The sequence below is a fragment of the Lucilia cuprina genome, chromosome 4, assembly GCF_022045245.1.
Source record: "Lucilia cuprina isolate Lc7/37 chromosome 4, ASM2204524v1, whole genome shotgun sequence".
NCBI classification, from domain to species: domain Eukaryota; kingdom Metazoa; phylum Arthropoda; class Insecta; order Diptera; family Calliphoridae; genus Lucilia; species Lucilia cuprina.
In genome coordinates this window covers 73,144,585-73,166,821 of record NC_060952.1, presented here as the reverse complement: position 1 = coordinate 73,166,821, position 22,237 = coordinate 73,144,585, and the positions used below count along the sequence as shown (strand labels likewise).

The following is a 22,237-nucleotide window of genomic DNA, read 5'->3' as shown; positions in this document are numbered from 1 at the left end:
AAGTTAAATAAACATTTAAAATAATAATAAATAAAACAAAACAAATCAGAAAATTGCAATTTACTAAAAATATTAATTTTTTGTTCTTCCGAAATCATTGTTTTATTGTTTTTGTTAATTGTGTTTTCTCACTTATAACTTGAGTTTAATTGCCCAATTAGTTAAACAAAGATAATAAGTAACTTTACTGATAACTGAAAAACACAAAACATATAATAAACCAGGTTTAACCCCAGAATGAAGATTATCTTTATCAGAAAAACTCGCCCTAAGAAGGCTAATGGGAATCTTGCCCATATTTTTAATTCCATTGTACTAGAACTGAACTAGAACGGAAATATAACTGAAGTAGAACGGAACTAGAATTGAACTAGAACTGAACTAGAACTTAACTAGAAATAAACTAGAAATAAACTAGAACTGAACTAATACTCAGCTAGAACTTAAATAGAACTGAACTAGTTCATTACACATAATGATTTTGTGTTTTACCTCTGAGAGAATACTCAGTTAAGATTTATTTACAATCCAATTCGGTTTTAGACCTTGTCAGCTGATATCGCCGTAATTGCCTTCTAATTGTCGATAAACACGTAATTAACACCGGTTGGCGCCATATTTACGCACGCCGTTATGGTTCTGCCTAAACGAATGTGTTGTAATTAGGAAAACTCTAGTACATTTCTGTTTCTACGATTTCAATATAGAACCCCAAGACCGCTAAATCCCTCACTTTAGAGCCATCCATCCGAGAGCAATGAATTACTAAGGTATTTGGTCTAATGTTCCGTTTAAAGCAGAACCACTTCTGTTTCTAGTTCTTCAATATAGAACCCCAGACCTGCTAAATCCCCATGTTAGAGCCATCCATCCGTGTTCTGTGGATCATTATTGGGATTTCTCAGTTACTATATAATCGGTATCGGAGAAGACGGTGAAAAAGTTGATGGGAAAATGTAACGACTTAATGTGCTTTTAAAAACTTCTAAAGAAATCGGAGAACAATCGGACATTTGAACAAAACATACATACCTAAAGGACTCGTAAAGGCGTAACAATCTCGTGATCCCAAACCAAATAAACCGTACACGGAGAGAAAAATATAACGCTATTAAATATGATTTTAAATCAAATTAGCCAATTGTCATCGTTTGGAGATTTGGGCTCTCCAAATACAAATCTGAGGAACTATAAAAAAAATGTTAAAATGTCCTTTTGACATTTGATGAATTTTAATTAATTTATTTTAGCACAAATATCAATAGTGTCGAAAAAGTGCTCTGAATACGGTAATTCACAAAGAATTTCAATACATTTCATAGTAAATCTAATAGAAAAATTTCTCAATACTAATTCATTCTAATTTTTATGTAATAAATAATAATAAAAATTGCTTTTATTTTTTTTTATTTGTATTAATACCCATATTGTCCCTTTGTACCCATCCGAGTACAGCCCAAAAATCGCATTTCTAACATTTAAAAATTGTTTGTTCTTAAATTTTATTTTAAATTAACCCATAATAAAATACATTTTGCAATAATAAAATAATAAAAATTTATTGATTATAAGATGGTTGGGATCTAAGGGGTAATATTAACTTATTCACATACCTGAAATTCTTGTCATTAGGTACGTCTGAAACCGCTTGATTTTATGATTTTTGGACTCAAAATAAGAAAACAATTTTACCGTTTTCCAACTGTTTAAAAATTACTGGATTGCTCAACATTTGCTTGATTTCCCCATTGTGCAGCATCCAATATATATATGTACCTTCAATTTCTCCATTTAAATAATATACAAATTTTCTTTGGAATGCTTTCGTTCGGAGCATCATTGATATTATAACCCAATCTTAAGGACAATTTAAGAGTTGTAGAATACTTGCATTGTTCAAACATATTTAAGACAATTTTTAACATAATTTATTGTAATGGAATTCCTCTTTTTTTTAATGCGCAAACTCTATTTCTTGTATAAATTTTATTTTAAAGATTTTCTATGATAGCTTACCCTTGAATTAATGGAACTGGTGACGAATGGAATTGTAAAGTTAGAGCAATGATCAATGATGAAATTTCATTACTTAGCGTGTGACATGCACTCCTTATTGATGATGAACACATTTTCCACATTTCCACATTTAAATAAAAAACCAACAAGTATCTTTTTTGTGTTTTACGTTTTTTTTTATTATAATTACACGCATATTTGATTTTAAATATTTTTTTGTTTATTATTATACTTTTTATTTTGCTCCATTTTTTCCAGAATCTTTTTTTGTTGTATGTTTTTTTTTATAAGAAAAATTAGATGTACAATGAATTTTACAAAAATGTTATTTCTATAAATATTAAAAAAAAAAATATTAAAAATTTCCATAATTTAAAAAATGAAAATGTTAATTTTGATTATTTTTCAATTTCTGTAAATTGAGTGAAATAAAATCTATCGAAAATCTTTATAAAATCGATAACTTCCATTTCAATCGATTTAGAGATGTGTTACACCAATAGAAAGTCGAAATACATTGAAACATTTGAGGCAGATTTTTAACAAACTGTGCAAATAATAATTCCATTTGTAAAAGCAGGGATCCTCTTAGAAACTTTTAATAGACTAAATTACTACTTTGCCAAATATCTAATGGAAAAACTTAAAGAAAAAGATATCAGATCCAAAGAAATACCCCTAGGCCACTATAAGACAGTCTCGAAGGCAAATTTGTAGTAAAATTACAGTGAAAAGGAATCCAAGAAAAATTACGATGAAAATTTTACTTGATATCGTATGCGGTAGTCCGCCCCGAATCTTTGTGACATTCTACTTTAAAAAAGTTTGAGGTCACTTTTTTGAAATCATACCCTCAAAACAATGCAAGTAATTAAACGTTCCATTCGGCCCGAAAAATTTTTAAAAATCTTAGTAAAGTATTGAAAATTTATATTAAAAAATATGGTGATGACTTTCCAGTATCAGTTTTAGGATTTCAAATTTGCAAGATTTACAAGAACAACACGAATTTTTATCAATAAAATACAATTTTATTGAAATTTGTAAAGTTTTTCTCACTCAGTCATTTGTTTGTTCAATGTAAGGGACCGAAGTTGTCCTTTTTGAGATGATGACATTCGATATCGAAAAAGAAATCTAGAATATAGACATTTTTAATTATGATATCGAAATTATTTCAAAGCATATTCGATCACTGAGATTGAAGGAACATATGGCAGAAATAGTTTTTTCTCAAGCATTTTATTTATTTGTCAAAAGTCAGGGATCGAATCGGTCCATTTTGAGTTGAAGGAATTCGAAATCGAAAAATAAATCTAAAATCTAGAACCTTTTAGCTTTGTTATGATATCGAAATGATTTTTGAAACTCGTGACCCATCTTCTACGTCAAATCCAAAGAAATACACATAGACCACTATCGATCCTATCATTTTCATATAAAATGTTTGTGGGTAAAAACAAAAACTTTATATAGTCATCAATGAAGGTATTATCTTCCGAAGTACATATTTACCGGAACGTAAGATATTTGTATCTATATATAAAATGCTCCAGAGTTTTACTGTCATCTCCACATGATTTACATTAGTTTGAAGACACAAGTCCAATTCTGTATAGTTGTGCCTAAAGCTCTAAGTGACCACTGAAAATATCGAACTACCGCATAAGTGATGGTATAAGCATTTATATCGAAATCCCGTTTCAATATCGAAATGAAGTTTTAATATACTTGATTTCATGTTCGATATCGAATATGTTTCTCTTTACAAAAATAAAAATTATAATCATTTTTTTATCGATCGCTTATGCGATAATTCGACACCAGTTCTAGATCTAGTTTGATTAAAACTTAAAAATTACTTTAGAATCATAGCAATAATCTAGAGATCAAGGTCCACGTCTCCTTTTTAAGAATCTCGTTCTAGAACAAATTTATTATCTTGGATGGAAATTTTCGTGTGAAAAATACTCAGCTTTTTAAGAATTTTAAAATTGAATTTCCATTCGAGAATGACATTGTTTTTCAGAACTTCTTTCGATCTTCATTCTGGAACTAGTTATTTTTTCAGTGAGTTAAAAACTTTAGAATTACAAAAATGTTCCAGAGCAAGAGTTCTAGAAGTAATGGTGACTAAATATGGAAAATTTTCCCTAATCTCTACCGATGCGGTTTGCAGTAGTTTTATAGCAAATTCTAAAATTTTTCTATTTAGTTTAATCAGCGATTTTGTTTAAAAGACAATGTTCTAAAAAACGGTTCTAGGAGTAACTCCCACATTACTGCTTTTCAACAATTTAAAGTGTTTATTTTTGCACTCGTTTTAGAAATAGTTCTTTGAAAATAACTACAACTTTTTCCTGGATTTTCATATAAAACTCAATATTTTCAAAGATTTTAAACTTCTTATTAAGTTATTCAAAGAGTAGATCTAAAGTGTTTCTGTTTTACATTCGTTCCAGAACTAGTTCTTTTAGAACAAATTATCTATATTTAAAAACATATAAAGTACTTAATTTTGCACTAGTTCTAGAACTAGTTTTAACAAATTCTCAAATTTTCCTAGATTTCCATATAAATCTCAATATTTTAAAAGATTTAAAACTTCATATTAACTGATCTCAAAAATAAATACCACATCACTGCTCTTCAACTATTTAAAGTAGTTCTTTTTGCACTCGTTCCTAGAACTAGTTCTTTTAGAACAAATTGTCTAAATTTTCCTGGATTTTTATATAAATCTTAATACTTTAAAAGATTAAAAATTTCTTATTAACTGATTGTAAACGTAAATGCCACATCACTGCAATCTAAAGTGGTTCTTTTTGCACTCGTTCTAGAACTAATTCTTTTACAACAAATATTCTGAATTTTCCAGGATTTTCATATAAATCTTAATACTTTAAGGCCGGGTTTCTTACTTCTCAGTTAAACTAGGCTTAACTTGCTGTTAGATTAAACTCGGAACAAATTTAGGCGGACTTTAACCGATGATTGTGTTTTTCAGTTTTAGATTTAAGTTCAGTTAACTTTGTTAGTATTGCCAACTTTTCACTCAAAAACATAAACAATGAACAGCTGTTTTTTGCAAGCAATACTTTTGTAAAATGGAAAATTTTGGAAAAATGTTAAATAAACATTTAAAACAATAATAAATAAAACAAAACAAATCAGAAAATTGCAATTTACTTAAAATATTAAATTTTTGTTCTTCTGAAATCATTGTTTTATTGTTTTTGTTAATTATGTTTTCTCACTTATAACTTGAGTTTAATTGGCCAATTACACTCAGTTAAACTAAGATAATAAGTAACTTTACTGATAACTGAAAAACACGAAACATCTATTAAACCCGGTTTAACCAAAGAATGAAGATTATCTCTATCAGTAAAACCCGCCCTAAGTGATTTAAAACTTCTTGGCCTCCGGTAGGTTAGTTGTTAGTGTTCTAGCCTGGTAGACCGGAGGTCGTGGGTTCGATTCTCGCCTGAGGCACTGGTTAAAGAGCGCACAACAGGCCCGATAGTGGCCTAGGTGTATTTCTTCGGATTTGATGTATATATGTACATTCTCCTTTCAAACTAACTAACTAAAACTTCTTATTAACCATTTTTAAGAGTAAAATACCACATCACTGCTCTTCAACTATCTAAAATAGTTCTTTTTGTACTCATTCTAGAACTAGTTCTTTTAGAAAAAAATTTTCAAAATTTTCCTGGATTTTCTCAAAAATTTCAATATTTCACTTTTACAAAAAATAGTTTTTTTTCGAAAAAATTCTAAATTTTTCCTGGATTTCCATTAAAATCTTAATATTTTTAAAGATTTTGAAATTTTTTTCTTAATTCTTACAAAAATTTTAAACTTAGTATTAGAAGGCGTTAGAAAAAATCTTGTAAAATAAGCAGCATACTTTTAGGTTTATTTTAATTTAATTTTTAAGCAAAACATCAATTTTTATAATTAATAGTTGGAAAGAAAATCTAAAAAAAAACAAAGAAATTTCTCAACCAAACTTAATATTTTTAAAGAAAAATAAATATCTGAATATTTCAAAAACATATCGATATATTATTTATTCTCAATTGCCTAAAAGTATGCCAATTATTTTATAGCTTTCCCAATACAACAACAAATTACAGAGAAAATAATAGAAAATTATTTATAAAAGTCATCTATCTGTACATCTAATTTTTCTTATTCAAGTTCTAATTTATTATTATAGTTTAGAATTGAATTTATATGACATGCTTTATTAAGGTTCTTTTAACTATTTTACGACAATATTTAAATAATAATTGTAAAAAACAGAAAAACAAAGAAAAATTAAAAATAATTATAAAACAAGTGGAAAAACAAAACAGACAGCAAACAGACAAGGCAGTAGAGGAAGGAAAAAAAGTTACAACAAATGAGGAGTAAAGATAACATTTCAAATTCTAAACATGAGCAATTTTTTCAATATTTTCACAGTTAAAAATATAAAAACAGAAAGATTGAGAAGAGTAGGTGATAGAGAGGATATGACCTATAGGGGAAGAAAAGAAACTAAAAAAAAATAGTGAAAGTTAAAACAGAATAGTTTATGTCTTAATTTATATGGTAAATGTAATAGGAGCTGGGAGCTAAGTGGAGGCAGGGGAGCATTTAGGGAAATATCTTTGTTGCAAAGAATTATTTGGACATTTGATTTAATTTTTTGTTTCTTTTTTAATGTGTGATTTTCACAATATTATTTATATCTTTTTGTTTTGTTTTTTTTTTAAGTTTTAAACAGGCAACAATTCACATTCACAGAAGTTTCATTAACCACGTCATCACTTTTTGTATGATAAATTTGTTTTTGTTTTAATGAGAAAAAAATAATGAAATTTCTTTAAAAAAAGGACGTTTTTAACAAAGTAATTACTTAAAAAAAAGAGAGGGACAACATGGGCTTTATCTTCATTTTTATGTTTGTATTCTTTAATAATTATGAACCAAAAGTATCTTTTTGTTTATTACGCTGCTGCATCTTCGACAACTTCTTTTTCTTGATCTTCTTCTTCTTCTTCTTCTTTTCCATTTTCTTTTATAACTTCTGGTTGTTTATGTTTTTTTGTTATGAAAAAATTATTTTTGTTTTCTTTTTTTTAAATTGTTTTGTTAATAACGAAATAAAAATTTGTTTTAATTACGAACACACAATTTGCCTAAAAACTTCCCCTACTGGGCCGGATGCTGTGGCATTATCAGCTGAGGCTGAAGCAATTGTTGTGGATGTTGCCCCGCCGCTGCTTGATAATAGTGGCTGGGCATCAATTGTGAGGGATGTATTGTTAGGGGGCACACAACATGGTATGAGGCTGGGGTTTGTGGGGCAAATGGTGGCTGTGGTCCCCCGCCAGCAGGGGAAGGTTGTGGCTGTGGATGGAACGTTTGATGTGGTTGACCAGGTGATGGTGTAGTTGATGGTGGTGTTTGTGTTAAAAATTGCAACTGTTGTGGTTCATACATACGGACCTAGAATAAATAAAGGATAAAACCACATTATAAGAAAAAGAACTAGATCGTTTTTTGGAAAACAACTTACCATTTGTGGAGCATAAGACTGCGATTGGAAATGTGGTGCATGTGGTGTTTGTGGATATGAGATGAATTGTGTTTGCAATGGTCCGGTGGCCAATAATGGTTGACCTGTTGCCGCTGAAGCATGCATTTGTGATGGTGTCATGGGTCCTACAAGTAAATTTGAAAAAGATTAATAAATTATTATTAATTTTTTTAAACCTTGACTATAATTAAATTTAAAACTTAAATTCGAGTTAAAGTTCGAAATTTCGACTTTTCGCGGACTTGAAAAGATTTCAAAGCTGTTATGTTTACGCAGATATGTTTTATAAAAAAGATCGATGGCACTTACCATAGTTTCCTCTTCTCATGCGCGGCTGTTGGGCAGCCTGTGGATGACCGGGAGCATGAAAAGCTGTAGCCGGTTGTTGTCCAGTCATCATATAGATCGGTGTCTGTTGACCACCAGCCGCAGCCAATGGCGCACCTTGTGTATAAATGGTTGTCATAGTGACGGGAGTTTGGGGTGTATGAGGCCGCGAAGGATTTGGAGTGCTGGGACTGCGAGGTGTAAAAGGCTTAGCTGAAGGATTGAGGACATGTGTCTTTTTGACGAGTGGTGCTGAACTCGAGGCCGAACTTGTTGTGCCGGTTGTGCCTGATGAGGATGTATTGCTAGAGGGTGGTGTTGTTTTATCTGATGGTGTAGAGCTGCTGTTTGAGGACGATACCGGGGTACCGGCAGCATCTGTTTTTGTTATGGGTGTTTGCTGTTGTTGTTGTTGCTGCTGCTGTTGTTGTTGTTGTTGATTGGGTGTGTTATTATCGACCGCAACGGGTGGTGAAGTTTGTTGTTGCTGGCTATTGGTTTGTCCAGCACCAGTTGGTGTTACATTTTGTGTTGTTGTGGGCTGTTGGGGCTGGGTTGAAGTGCCAACAGTATTTGTTTGTGTTACCTGTGTGGTTTGTTCGGGCATGATGTGTTGCTGTGGTGTTTGTGGTGCCACGTGTTGTTGTGGAGTCTGTGGTGGTGGCACATGTTGCATCGGCATCGATGCTGGTCCTGCGCCATGTTGTTGTGGTACATGTTGCATTTGTTTTTGTGTCTGTTGCTGTTGTTGGGGTGGCGGCAAATTCTGTTGTTGTTGCTGCTGCAAATGTGGTGGTGGACCGTGGGGTTGTTGTTGCTGCTGCAAATGTGGTGGTGGCACATAGTGTTGCTGCTGCTGTGGTGGTGGTCCTCCATGATGCGATTGCTGGCTCTGCTGTGGTTGTCCAGCATGATGTTGCTGCGGCACATGCTGCATAGCAACATGTTGCGATGGATGACCACTAACATGTTGTTGCTGTTGCATATGGGGTGGTTGCTGTTGGGGCGGCGACACCGATGGCTGTGGTTGATGGCCCTTATTAATGTTCATGTGTTGCTGTGATTGTGAAGAAATGGAAGCAGACTGCTGCTGCTGAGTTGGGGGACCGGGAGAGGGTGATGTGTTGGCCAATTGGAAATCTTGACCAAATTGTCTTAGGTCCTGTAATTGATTTTCACGAGAACGCATTTGCCTTTGTGGCTGAGGTGGTGGCTGTTGGTTTGAGGGAGGACCAGACATGCCATGTGGACCACCAGATTGTAAGGGCGGTGAACTGCTGTTACCACCTTGTCCTCCGCTATGAGGTGGACCATGTTGCGTGTGTCTACCCTGATTTTGATTATCATTGTTGTAGTTCATCGAGGAGTTCGATGAAGAACCCGAATACTGACGCATAGCTCTTTGAGGCAACGGTTTTCCATCACCACCTCTGCCGCCAGCATCACCATTCATTTTCGAAGGACCTCTATAGGGAGCGGGACCACCGTGCATTGGAGCTGGTGTATAAGGCTGATAAGACGATTGAGATTGTTGGGGATTTTGCATTGGCATTGTATTGTAAATGATTTGCTTTTGACCTCCAGCGGAATTGCCGCCCTGAGACATGACACCTCCTCCTTGGGACATGCCAGATGAACCTCCACCACTGTTGGGTGGTGGTGTATTGCGCACCATTTTTTGATTAAGAGGCGCATTGGGTTTGCGTTTTATCATGGAATTATTACCGCCCTGGTATTTGTTGCCACCATCTTGTTGAGACATCTGGGAAGCGGGTGGAGCAGAACCCTTCATACCACCTGTCATACCGCCGACAGATGATTGCATAGAGTTTGACTGACCACCCATCGAAGAGACAGATGATTGATTGTTGCCCATCATGCGATCGTTACGATCATTACGATCATCACGATCATGGCCACCATGACCACCACCACGAGCTGAAGAGCCCATAGTTTGTGAGGACATAGCAACGGGTGGTGGAGGTCCGGTAATCGAACGTGTCGGTTTTGTTATGTACCGTTCAGTCATTACGGGTGGTTCAAAACGCTTGCGCTCTCTTTCACGCTCCCTTTCTCTTTCCTCGCGTTCACGCTCACGTTCCCGTTCTCTTTCTCTCTCCAAATCGCGTTCTCTTTCACGTTCTCTCTCGCGTTCCCGTTCACGCTCTAAATCGGGACGTGCAACAGCAGCAAACATTGCTTCTTCGTCTCCATTCTCTAAATCGAGACGATCCCTACACGCTGGATTATTCTCAATTTCAGCCGCCAATTTTTCAGCTTTAGCTTCACGTTCTTTAAACTCATCTGAATCGATTTTATCCAAGGGCACAGTGTACGAAGACAGAGAATCGTCAAAAGTTGACTGAACTCCAAAAGTATTTTCATTCTTACGAAACATGTCATTGGCATCCCAACCATTGGTAGCGTCATCTAATACGATGTCAACTTCGCCATTTATGCCAGAAGGATCCCAGGGTTCTAGTTCTTTCTCTTCGAAACGTGAACCTAAAAAGTAAGTTAAATAAATCTACATTATATCTGAACAATATAGGTACATATTTTATGTCATAACTAATTTAGATTTTATTTAACAGGCGAGAAAAGTATACTTAAAAACTTATAACTCACCATTACATTTCTCCGAAATGGCAGCATCCGTTTGGAAATTACCACCTGTTGCATACTGAGAATCAAAATCTTTAGCAGAAATGCTCACTACCGTATCATAGGGAAAAATCATAACATTTGGTACCGATTTCGATTCATCGGGTGAATTTTTACTCAACTTAATGCAAGCAGGCAATTCCAAAGCCACATCGAAATTGGGTGAGAATGTACGAAAGACACCTTCATAAACATTACCCGAACGTAAACGCATTTGTACAACATTGCCGACCAAAGCAGTGGCAGCATGCATAAAATATGCATTATTGTAAATGCCCTGAGCCTGGGAACGAGATTTATTATTCGGCTGTCTGTTATCATTCGAATATCTGAAAATAAAGACAATTTTTTTTTTATATTAAATACTAAAACAATAATATGGAAAAAATTCATTGGTTAAAAATCTAAAGGTCGTTGACTTTAATAATGTGTGAGAAATAAATTTATAAATTGTGTTTTTTTTTTATTGGATGTTTTGTTTGAATTTTCTCTGGTTGTGGTGCAGAACAAAAAAAAAAACAAATACAATTTAATAACAAATAACTGCAACAAATGTATATACATATAAACATATGTATATGTATGTATATTTGCTTAGTAGAATTATGATTCATAGAATTAAAACTAAACAACAACGAAAAATTAGCTTGTTAAGTAGAATTTGAAATTTAATAATTTGTGCAAATTAAAATTATTGAAAATTAATAAAAACAATTTTAAAACATGGGAAAGAAACCCCAAATATTATTCCAATTAAATTCTAAAATTTTTCCAAATCGATTGGAAACAAAATTCTAAGGCGAATTTTAATTTTATGGCAATGAAATAATGCAAGTGATAAAAACTAAAACTAAAAGAAATAAACAAAACTTTACTCTTTGTTTTTCCTATTAGTGGGACAACAACGCTCGCTTCAATGGTTAAATGTCGACCTTAAGAATTTACAAGTTTGAATTAGCAAACCTAGGACTCAAGAAGGGAATATATGTTAATAATTGGAACAGTAAAGTACTATGAAGTAAACTACAAGAGTTGAACGATTTAACCCATCCGGATGTTGGAGGTCAATAATATGTGGACATGTCAAGATTTAAGGTTTATTACATTCAATCTTAGAGTTCAATGTCAGAGTTCCCTCTAGGAGCAAATGGTATAGGGGTTGCCTTCCAAGTAAATATAAAACTAGAATCTTTACAGATTGTTCTAAAATGAATTGTGGTGTAGTTTTTGATTGTTTTCCATGAAGTAGTTGAGAAAAATATATCATCGTCTTCTTAACAACTGTTTTTTACAGTACTGTACGACCTCAACATTCGTGTCAACTTAGTAATTTTAATTAACAGCAGGCGGCACTTCTTTTTCTAAACTCATACACTCCACTTCCTTTTTAGTTAGATAATGCAAGAAGGATTTATCAAGGCTGGATCACCTGTCAGACTACTCTATTTTTGGGTCTCTGCGCATAGGACCCTGAACATGCCATAACAGGTTCTGCTTTTAATATCTCCAACGCCGTTTCAGTTGGCTATATAAAAAGCTGCATCCACCTTGTCATATGTAAAGTCTCCAAGTTTTTATGGCTGCCTTTTAAGACTCGAAGTAGGCAGAATATACTGAGTTTGATAGCAGTAATAACGTGACACTGGGTTTCGGCTTTGCTTCAATGAGTACTGCCGCAGTTGCAAAGATAAGGAAAATGAAGAAACGGTCTTTCGTCTATTCTGAAAACGCCCTGATCTAGCCAATAAGAGAAACAGTTTCCTCGGCAGTCACGAAAGGTATATTAAAGATTTTTTACAGTGAGTCCATTGGTTATGTAAATAATCTTATACGTTTGTGGCAATAGTTTTATAAATACTTAATGTCGATCATTATATATTGAGATATCTATTAATTACTAAAGTTCGTAACATTCGTCTAGAGCCTATTTTGGAAAACTACAATTATAAACTTTATATACTAAGGGCGAGTTTTTCTGATAAAGATAATCTTCATTCTTTGGTTAAACCTGGTTTAATATATGTTTCGTGTTTTTCAGTTATCAGTAAAGTTACTTATTATCATAGTTTAACTGAGTGTAATTGGCCAATTAAACTCAAGTTATAAGTGAGAAAACATAATTAACAAAAACAAAAAAACAATAATTTCGGAAGAACAAAAACTTAATATTTTAAGTAAATTGCAATTTTCTGATTTGTTTTGTTTTATTTATTATTGTTTTAAACGTTTATTTAACATTTTTCTAAAATTTTCTATTTTACAAAAGTATTGTTTGCAAAAAACAGTTGTTCATTGTTTATGTTTTTGAGTGAAAAGTTTTCAATACTAACAAAGTTAACTGAGCTTAAATCTAAAACTGAAAAACACAATCATCGGTTAAAGTCCGCCTAAATTTATTCCGAGTTTAATCTAACATTAAGTTAAGCCTAGTTTAACTGAGGAGTAAGAAACCCGCCCTAAGTAACTTTACTGTTAACTGAAAAACACAAAACATATATTAAACCAGGTTTAACCAAAGAATGAAGATTGTCTTTATCAGAAAAACTCGCCCTTAATGTGACTACGAACCCTTAAATATCGTAAATACTCTTGTCAGATTTCTAATAACAGTTTAGTTCTGAGTATACATATGTATGTATACTCTCCGATATGTAACAATACCTTAACTAGTTGACAATCTGAAGAGTTACCTATTCCTGAATCCTTCAAGTAAGAAATCTCTACATATTCGACCATTTCCTTTATAAACGACAATGTAAACATTTATAACACCAGAGGACGAGTAAGACTCCGTTACTGAATCTCTTTTCAGGACGATTGAAATATATATAATAATCTCTATCAGTTTTCATCACAACATCTAGTCTGGCAAGCGAATATCGAAGTACTCTTAAAGATATAACAAACCATCAAAACCTTGGCTCGTGACAGACATAATAGCTAGTCCTAGAGTAGTGGGATATAACAATTATTTGGAATTTCTGCTTCATTTTCAATGATCATAAGTTATTGAATCAGATAAATTCCTCATGGATAAGCTTGAGATTGCTATATGATTTTGTTTCCTTTTTTAGCAAGCAGGAAAACTACAAATCTAAAAGCTTGTTTTAGCTACGAAACTATATAGAATACGGAGAGTCCTCGTAATGTAAATCGATCACCAAAGGATTGCAAAGTCTTTTAAACAAAATTTACAAGTTTCGTAGTTGGTTAAGATTAATTTAACTCAGAAGGATTGTTAATGATGAAACTTCAGTACGCCAGAATTTACTAGATCGTAACTGTCCGTAATCTAGGAAGAACTCTCTCTCTATATATTTGTAAGGCACAAAAATATTATTACAGATTATCAACCACAGGTTGATAAAGGTAAATAAGTAAATTCTATTATTTATCACATCAATAGGAAAAACTATAAAAGTTTTGAATAGATTTGTCAGTATCACAATCAATTAAATGTTACTCGCTTTATAAGTCCTTTTTTATTATACTCCCTCAATTGATGTCATTCTTTTTAAATCACATAATAACTCAGTAAACCTATTGAAACATTAGCATTCAACATATCATATTCCCTATTATTTCTTTCTGCACTGTAACCTATTTGTAATTCTATACAACTATTTATCATTTCCACTTTTGTACTTTAATTTCACCAGAAATTTTAAAAGCAAAATAAAACATTATCTAATTAAATAAATGACATACAAGATATTTGCAAAATTCATGAGCTTCTTCTTTTATATTTATAAAATACCAAAAAAAAAGCTCAGATTTAAAAAAGAAAATAAATAAATAAAAAATATAAAAACAATTTTTAAAATAGAATGAGGCCACATAAATACAAAACAAAGTCAAGAATGCACACATGAATAAATAAATTAATATGAGTATAAGACTAGTCGTCGATTTCTGTTTTTCTTTTTTTTTAGGAAATATACAATTTTTGTTATTTATGCAAAGTAATATTTACAATGTATGTTGAACAGAACAACAACTACAACAGAAAATAAATAATAAATTGAAAATAAAATCATAGAACAAAAATACAAGTTAGTATGAATGACGGAGAACGAGCGAGTAGTTATTAGTAAAATGCAGGCAGGCAGTTAGATACAATGTAGAAAAATTTATAAAATGAACAATTATTATTATTATTTATGAGCGATACTCGCACTCGTACACAAAAGTACAAATAGCAGCAGCAACAACAGCGGCAGAAGTAGAAGCAGCAACATCAACATGCATATTGTAGACATTTTAAATTAAGGTCAATTGAAATTAAAAATCAATTAAGTCTACGTGTGTTTTAGAGGGTTTGTTTAGGCCTTTTATTGTGAATATATTTTATATATTCTATTGTTTCTTTTTTTATGCTTAGATTTTTCACCACACATGCATAAGGGGACAAAATCCATAAAGCTACTCTAGCACTATATGGCAAACATGTAAACATGTTTGTGGTCTACTGTTTACAATAAAAGCATTGGTGATGATGATAGAATCGTCACTATATAAAGGCACAACCACCTAACCAAGTGATATTGATAATTTATCTATGCGAAGGATAACAGTTTGTTATTCATCATAATTTTGTTAACATGAAAGACTAAAAACAAAAAAAATCTTAAAAACAAAATATTAATCTCAAACGATAAATCAGGTCAAGTTTGGGTCAGGTCAAAATATTATTATTGTTGTAAAATGATTTGAAAAGGAAAATGTGCGTGGATTCAGGTAAATGATAAATTTTGAAATGCAAAACAAAAACTATGGCGGTTATTATTAGCTGTTTGTCTTTTTTATCTTTAAATTATATTTATTTTCATGGAACAGAAAAATTCTAAACTGTAAAGGTGTTCTTGGGAATATCACAGTTTAAACGGTATTTCCAAGAATTCATTTGTGTATTTATTCTATTATGTAAACTGATATTAAGTTAAATTTGTAAAAAATTAACAATTAAGATTGTTGTATTCGAACATTCCAACAAATCATTTCCGAAAAGAATAGCTTTCTTACTTTTACTTTTTGAATCGATGTTTTTATTATCATTTACATCATAAATTTTATAGGACGTAGATTCAATTATTGAGCATTTTTTTTGATTTTATTGCTTTATAGCTTTACTTTTATAGCTTTATCGCCATAGTATTACTGGAAAACTGTACCACCTTTTATTAAAGAATATTCATTAAACCAATATCCAAAATTTGAGGGTTCTTTAAAAGTTTACAAATCAACAATCTAAATGCCTGGATTAATGTTCTAATTGAGCTTCAAAACAGTCCTTAACTAAAGTTGACTTTGTACTTTTGACAGAAAACGTTCTATTTATCTATCTATCTATCTATCTATCTATCTATCTATCTATCTATCTATCTATCTATCTATCTATCAATCTATCTGTCTGTCTGTCTGTCTGTCTGTCTATCTATCTATCTATCTATCTATCTATCTATCTATCTATCTATCTATCTATCTATCTATTTATCTATCTATCTATCTATCTATCTATCTATCTATCAATCTATCTATTTATCTATATATCTATCTATATATCTATCTATCTATCTATCTATCTATCTATCTATCTATCTATCTATCTATCTATCTATCTATCTATCTATCTATCTATTTATCTATTTATCTATCTATCTATCTATCTATCTATCTATCTATCTATCTATCTATCTATCTATCTATCTATCTATCTATCTATCTATCTATCTATCTATATATCTATCTATCTATATATCTATACATCTATACATCTATCTATATATCTATCTCTCTATGTATCAGATCACTTTTAAAAATGACCTTAGCACTTTAGTACAGGTGCTAATGACTTAAAAGATATCTTTAGAAATACATATTTATAAGTTTCTCGTAAATAAATCGAAGCATTTTGTTTTCTATAATTAAAACACTTGTAAGTTAGTTACGAAAATGATTTTGTATTCCATGTTGCCTATGTTATCTTGTTGGTATCGAGTAGCCATTTAATGTAACTCCAAAGAAAAAAAGAAGTTAAATAACAAGTGCTTTTGTCTTTAAAGTGAGTTTGGTCAACAAAATTTAGCTATACCTTCCTATGATTATATGATTTTTCAAATTGCTAAAGAATTATAAAGCCAATTTCAAGGCGATCCAAAAAAAGTCAAAAACAAAATGCTTCCTTCTTAACAGAAACCTGAATGCTGTGGCTTTGTTTTTGTATTAATTATGTTAAACAATAAAACAAAAATAATTTGACAGCTATTTTTTGAAGATTTTGCCAACAAAATCCACTAAATTAAAAACTCATTTTTAAATTTTTGCTATAAATTATATTTTCATATAGAGATAAATAATTAATTGAAATAATGTCAACGAAATTGCAAATAATTTGCAAATTTATTAAATTCTATGAATCACCAGCAATCAACCCAAATTTTATTGCACCTAAAAACATAATTACTTATGGTAAACATACAACCACAAATTCCAAGATAACGTGATATGATAAGTATCAGAGGAGTCCATTTTTACCAGCAAATTCCACTAAATTGAAAACTAAAGTTTATATTTTTCCTATAAATTATATTTTTATATTGAGATGAAAAAATGTTGACTGAAATAATGTCAACGAAATTGAAAATAATTTGCAAATTTATCAAATTCTATGAATCATCAGCAACCAACCCAAATTTTTATTGCACCTAAAAACATAATAAGTTTTTTTTTTGTTAGTAATTAAGCTTTACGATCCACTAAGAAGACAAAAATTCAATACATACTCAAAATAATAATAAATTGTTTATTACAAGAACTTGAGCATATTATTATCTTAACAGAACCAAATTGTATCAAGTTTGGACGTCATCACATCAGCAATCTTGTCGCTATCATCACGGAACATAGCTCATTTGGTAACTATGTAAGAAGACACACAAAAACTTCTGTATAAGTTTTCAAAACTAGGAAAATGAAGAATCTATCGAACATCTTTTCTGACAATGCCATACGCTAGCAGACATTCGATTCATATATCTAAAAAAGTGACTATTTGACAATCAAGCCATACTTGACCAAGGCACTTTTTAGTCCTTAGGGACAAACCTTCTATCTTCTACACTACTTCTATCTCAACTCTTTATTACCCTCAGTATTTGATTATATACCTCTCTCATGGCTAAGCCGTAAAATTATCCAGGTATCTCAAAGGGACCAACAGGACCCAAGTGTGAGTCTTTGCTGCTGAATACCTAACCTAAATAATAACTAAAACATAATTTTTAATAAGAAATTAAATATTCGTCAGAGTAGGAGAGTTTGAAAGGGTAATTCACTGTGATTCACTTATGTATAATGAGCAGGGAAACCAAAATATGCAAATGCATGTTTTTTGTGGTGCGTCGTATGGACTCATGGATAAGATATTTACACGTTTCAGACCAATTTGAGAATTTTGGCATTGATTTGTTAGAGCATATTTTTGCATATTTTACCCATAATAGCATAATTTTGCATGATTTTACTTTTTAGCATATTTAAGGCATATTTTCGAGTTTTTAGAGCATATTTTACTCTTTTAGTACATATTTTGATGTTTTCGCTTTTTTTCGTTTTTATACATTTTTAATTTTCTTTTCAAAACTTTATTTAAAAAAAAATAAAATTCTATTTTTTAGCCTATTTTACAATCTGAACGTAAAATGGAATTCTATTATACTAGTTCTTCAAACTATGAGATGTAGGATATTGAATATGACATTAAACATTTATTATTTCATTACAATTTCATTCTTTTTGAGCTTTTCAATGTTAAAAAATAATAAAAAATTTTATTTTTGGAGCATAGGTATATTTTAAATTTTGAGAGCATATTTTGAGTTTTTTACGGCATATTTAGCGCTTAAAACACTTTTATTAGAGCATGTTTTCGGTTTCCCTGGTAATGAGAAATAATTGTCAAAAATATATAAACAAAAGACCTATTTTTAAGTCACTTTTATCTTAAACTATTGCCTTAAAATATAAAGAATTAAATAGTATAAAGAATGTTAAAGCTTGAATACAAGTATAACTTTTGTACAAAATCTATTGATGTAAATAATCTGCAATTTAGAAAATAATGTCACGCAATTCTTAGGGAAAGAGGACATACAGATGCAGTTGGTTCAATATAAATTTTTCGACTAGAAATCTTAAAGTTATATTTAGACAAGATGTGAAGATAACTTCTACTGAAAAAACTTCCTAAAAAGAAAACAGAATTCTTTCCAAGTTATTTTAACATACAAATAAATTAACTTAAAAACATTGAAAATTTCAAAATTTTCAAATAAAAGTTTATAAAATACATATCTACAACATTTAAAATAAACACTTGTTACAAATCTTATAAAAATATTTTCTATTTCAATTCAAAATACTTCGTTTTGAAATCACACGAAGAAGTGAACAAAATAAATGATAAAAAATTAAATTGACCAACTGGCAAAAATAAAAACAACTCACAACTCCAATGCCACCAAAGAAACTTTTTGATACACACGCACACACATGTTTTAACAATTACATAATATTAAAAAAAGTATTTAATTTTATTTTATTAATTATTTGTTATAACACCAAATATAAATAAAAAAATAAAAACAATTTCCAAACCGACTAAAACAAGGAAATGAAAATGCGCTGGCAAAGCACAAAATAAAATAACGAAAATTTAAAACATACAATGCAAATATGAACTTACCTTGAGATACCACCACCAGTGGATATACCGCCTCCTCCACCACCACCACCACTGGGGCGATTTTTACGTTTATTGTTGTTCATTTTGTTTTCCTTTTACTTATTGCTGGAACGTAAAAGTTATTGACTGCAACCAGAGAGAAAACAGACAAAATATTTTTAGGCACAAACAAAGGTTTTTTTTTCTTAGTTTCCTCCTCCTCTTGGTTTATGTTTTTCTTTTAAGCTTTTTGCACAAACTTATTTGCTTTTAGTAACGAAAAACACCAGCTTTTTTGTATGACTTTCGTTTTGCTTTTGTTACTTTTTTCTTTAACTTGTTTTAAATTTATTTATTTTTTGCCAACTTCACTGCATTAATGTGTGGTGTTTGATGAACGTTGGTTGATTTCTTCTCTTTGTAGAAATCGTTAATTTCAACGCTAGTTGTATTTTTCCTTTTTTTCTTGTACTTTTTTTGTTTTATTTATTTATTCAACTTCTTTTGTTTCTTGTGTTTTCCCTCGTTTTTTCAATTTCAATTTTACGGGTATATGCAGTTTATTTTATCTTCGTGTTTTTTCTTGGAATTTCTTTTGACTATTTTTGTTTTTCCTCTTTTAAATAATTTCTGCCTTTTTTCTGCTCTTTGATCGGTGTGAGTTGTTGTTGTTTCTTGTTTTCTGTGTGAATTCTTCTATTTCTTTTTTTGGCTTCAACTTCGCTGCAAAATTTTCACGTTTTTCTTTTTTCTCCTTTCCCTTTTAGAGTGTTGTTCGTTTGCCTACCTCTGCTAACGCTCTGTCGCTGTTCTGCTTACAAACACACTTTGCACTGACTGATTTTCCTTCCAAATTAATCTTGACCAACTTTCGCCACGTAATATTCTTTGTAATAACTGCTTGTCTTCCTGAATATGTTCTTTTTCTTGTGTGACGATGTTAACTACTTACTTTTCTTATATATTTGCTAATTTTAAGTTGATAACAATTATTTTTTTAACAAATTTTTTAATTGCTATTTTAACTTTTACTTCGGCAATTCCACATATGCGTGACAACCGTAGACCTGTGCTGACATAAATTAACGACGTTGGCTGACACTAATAATTTCATCGGCGGCATAAAAACAAAACGAAAGCCGGCTAAGATTGCAGCTGCATTTTGAAATTTTCAAACGATACACAGAGTGGCATTTTGGATAAATTTATTAGAATTAAATTATTTTCTGGATTTTTTGACATTGTTATGAGCTGTAAGGGCCAACGTTCAACCATACAAATTTTTCTCGGAATTGCATTATTTATATTCATATATAAGTGTAATTTATGCAACAATTATGATAAAATTTAGTTTGGATCAGGTTTATATATTCAGAAATCATGGGGTACAGCTTGGTGGATTTGGAATCATATTTGACCCTAGTATGAGCGTATTTTTTACCAAATTGCATTATGGTCTATTTGTAATTGACCCTAGTAAAAAAGTAAATAAATATTATATTAACCAACCCAATATTGACTTTCATAATGTCAGAAAATAACTTTGTCACTTATTACAGACTTAAAAATGCCAGTATAGCACAGTAATCGATGACAACTACTTTTCTTTACATTCCAACAATATTTCTTAAACTAATCCCTTTAAAATCTTTAATAGGGAAGAATATTTTTATTGAAGCTCTCATTTAAGTTTATTTTACAATGCGTATATTGACTTTAAATTACTATTCGGCATATGCAAATATAATTTTAATTGTTTTTCTAAATATTTAAGTTGTTTCAGAACTGACAACGTTTACGGCGGCTTTTAATTTTTTACAACGGCTAGTTTTAAGACGAATTAACGCAGATCTATGTTGACAACCGTAATAACAAAATGTTACCTGATTCTCAGAACAAAATATTATTCATCGAGATGCCATATTAAAATAAATTATGAAATGTAAAAAAATCGCTAGAATTTGAAATTAGCTAAATTTGTTTGTCAAATGAATAGGTAAAGTATAGTTTTTTAATATCAACATGTTTTTGCGTAATATTTATTCATAAATTTAAAATACAATATAGAAAAACACAAATTTTAGCAAATTTTGCAAAATTAAGGTAGATAAAAATTAATGTAATAAAACGTTTTTATTAATTAAGCTCCAAATAAAAATATATGTATTTATAAAAGACGTATTTATTTGAGAAACTTGTTTAATGTGTAATGCGTTTTTATACCCTACACCACTTTAGTGGGGAGGGTATATTGGGTTTGTGCTGATGTTTGTAACATACAAAAATATTCGTCCCATACCCACCTTAAAGTATACCAATCGGCTTAGAATCATTTTCTGAGTCGATTAAGCTATGTCCGCCCGTCTGGCTGTCCATGTAAACCTTGTGCGCAAGGTACAGGCCGCAATTTTCAAGATAGTTGGATGAAATTTGGCACACACGCTTCTCTTGGCTTCTCTCCAAGGACGAAGCCTATTGAAAATGGTTAAAATCGGTCCATTATTTCGACTAGCCCCCATACAACCTTACCCCCCAAATAGGGCCTTTTGGCTTATAATTAATTTAAATGATCTATTATGTTAACAAAAGTCGACAAAACTTAGTTTTATGGAACTAGTTTTATAGAACTTTAAAAGATTCTACCGATTTTTGTAATGATCGGGCTTCATTTGACCCATACAAACTCCCCTTCAGAAAATGACTTAAAGGTCAAAATTCACTTACAAACACTAATAACACTTAAATTCTACATAAATAATATTGAAGAAGACTTGACTCCCCCTACCAACATTTTTAAGGATAGGGCCATATTTGGCCCTACTCCCCTTTGAGCCCTCTTAAAAAAATCTCTTTTTTTGCACATACATACATACATACATACATACATACATACATACATACATACATACATACAT

General features: G+C 31.1%; 1 protein-coding gene across 2 annotated transcripts; it reads right to left on the bottom strand.

Annotated features, from left to right (window-relative positions):
• Nucleotides 1-6,248: 6,248 nt before the first annotated feature.
• On the bottom strand, nt 6,249-20,413 carry LOC111675443 (ataxin-2 homolog). 2 transcript variants are annotated; one of them, XM_023436208.2, is made up of 5 exons: nt 19,344-20,413; nt 10,565-10,929; nt 7,919-10,441; nt 7,589-7,734; nt 6,249-7,518 (listed from the first exon to the last, which is right to left on the bottom strand). In XM_023436208.2, exons 1-5 carry the CDS (start codon nt 19,424-19,426, stop codon nt 7,222-7,224), a joined length of 3,414 nt encoding a protein of 1,137 aa, XP_023291976.2. In that variant the 5' UTR covers nt 19,427-20,413; the 3' UTR covers nt 6,249-7,221. The 2 variants fall into 2 exon arrangements, with proteins under 2 accessions (XP_023291976.2, XP_046804290.1); XM_046948334.1 differs by lacking the exon at nt 19,344-20,413 and adding an exon at nt 19,106-19,258.
• Nucleotides 20,414-22,237: the final 1,824 nt, after the last annotated feature.

What these genes read in the sequence shown, in the direction of transcription:
- LOC111675443 (XM_023436208.2), bottom strand. Translation starts at nt 19,426, where the DNA reads ATGAACAACAATAAACGTAAAAATCGCCCCAGTGGTGGTGGTGGTGGA. An exon ending in CATTTCGGAGAAATGTAATG is followed by an intron (nt 10,442 to 10,564) that starts GTGAGTTATAAG and finishes CTTACTTTTTAG; the next exon opens with GTTCACGTTTCGAAGAGAAA. An exon ending in AGTCTTATGCTCCACAAATG is followed by an intron (nt 7,519 to 7,588) that starts GTAAGTTGTTTT and finishes TATTTATTCTAG; the next exon opens with GTCCGTATGTATGAACCACA.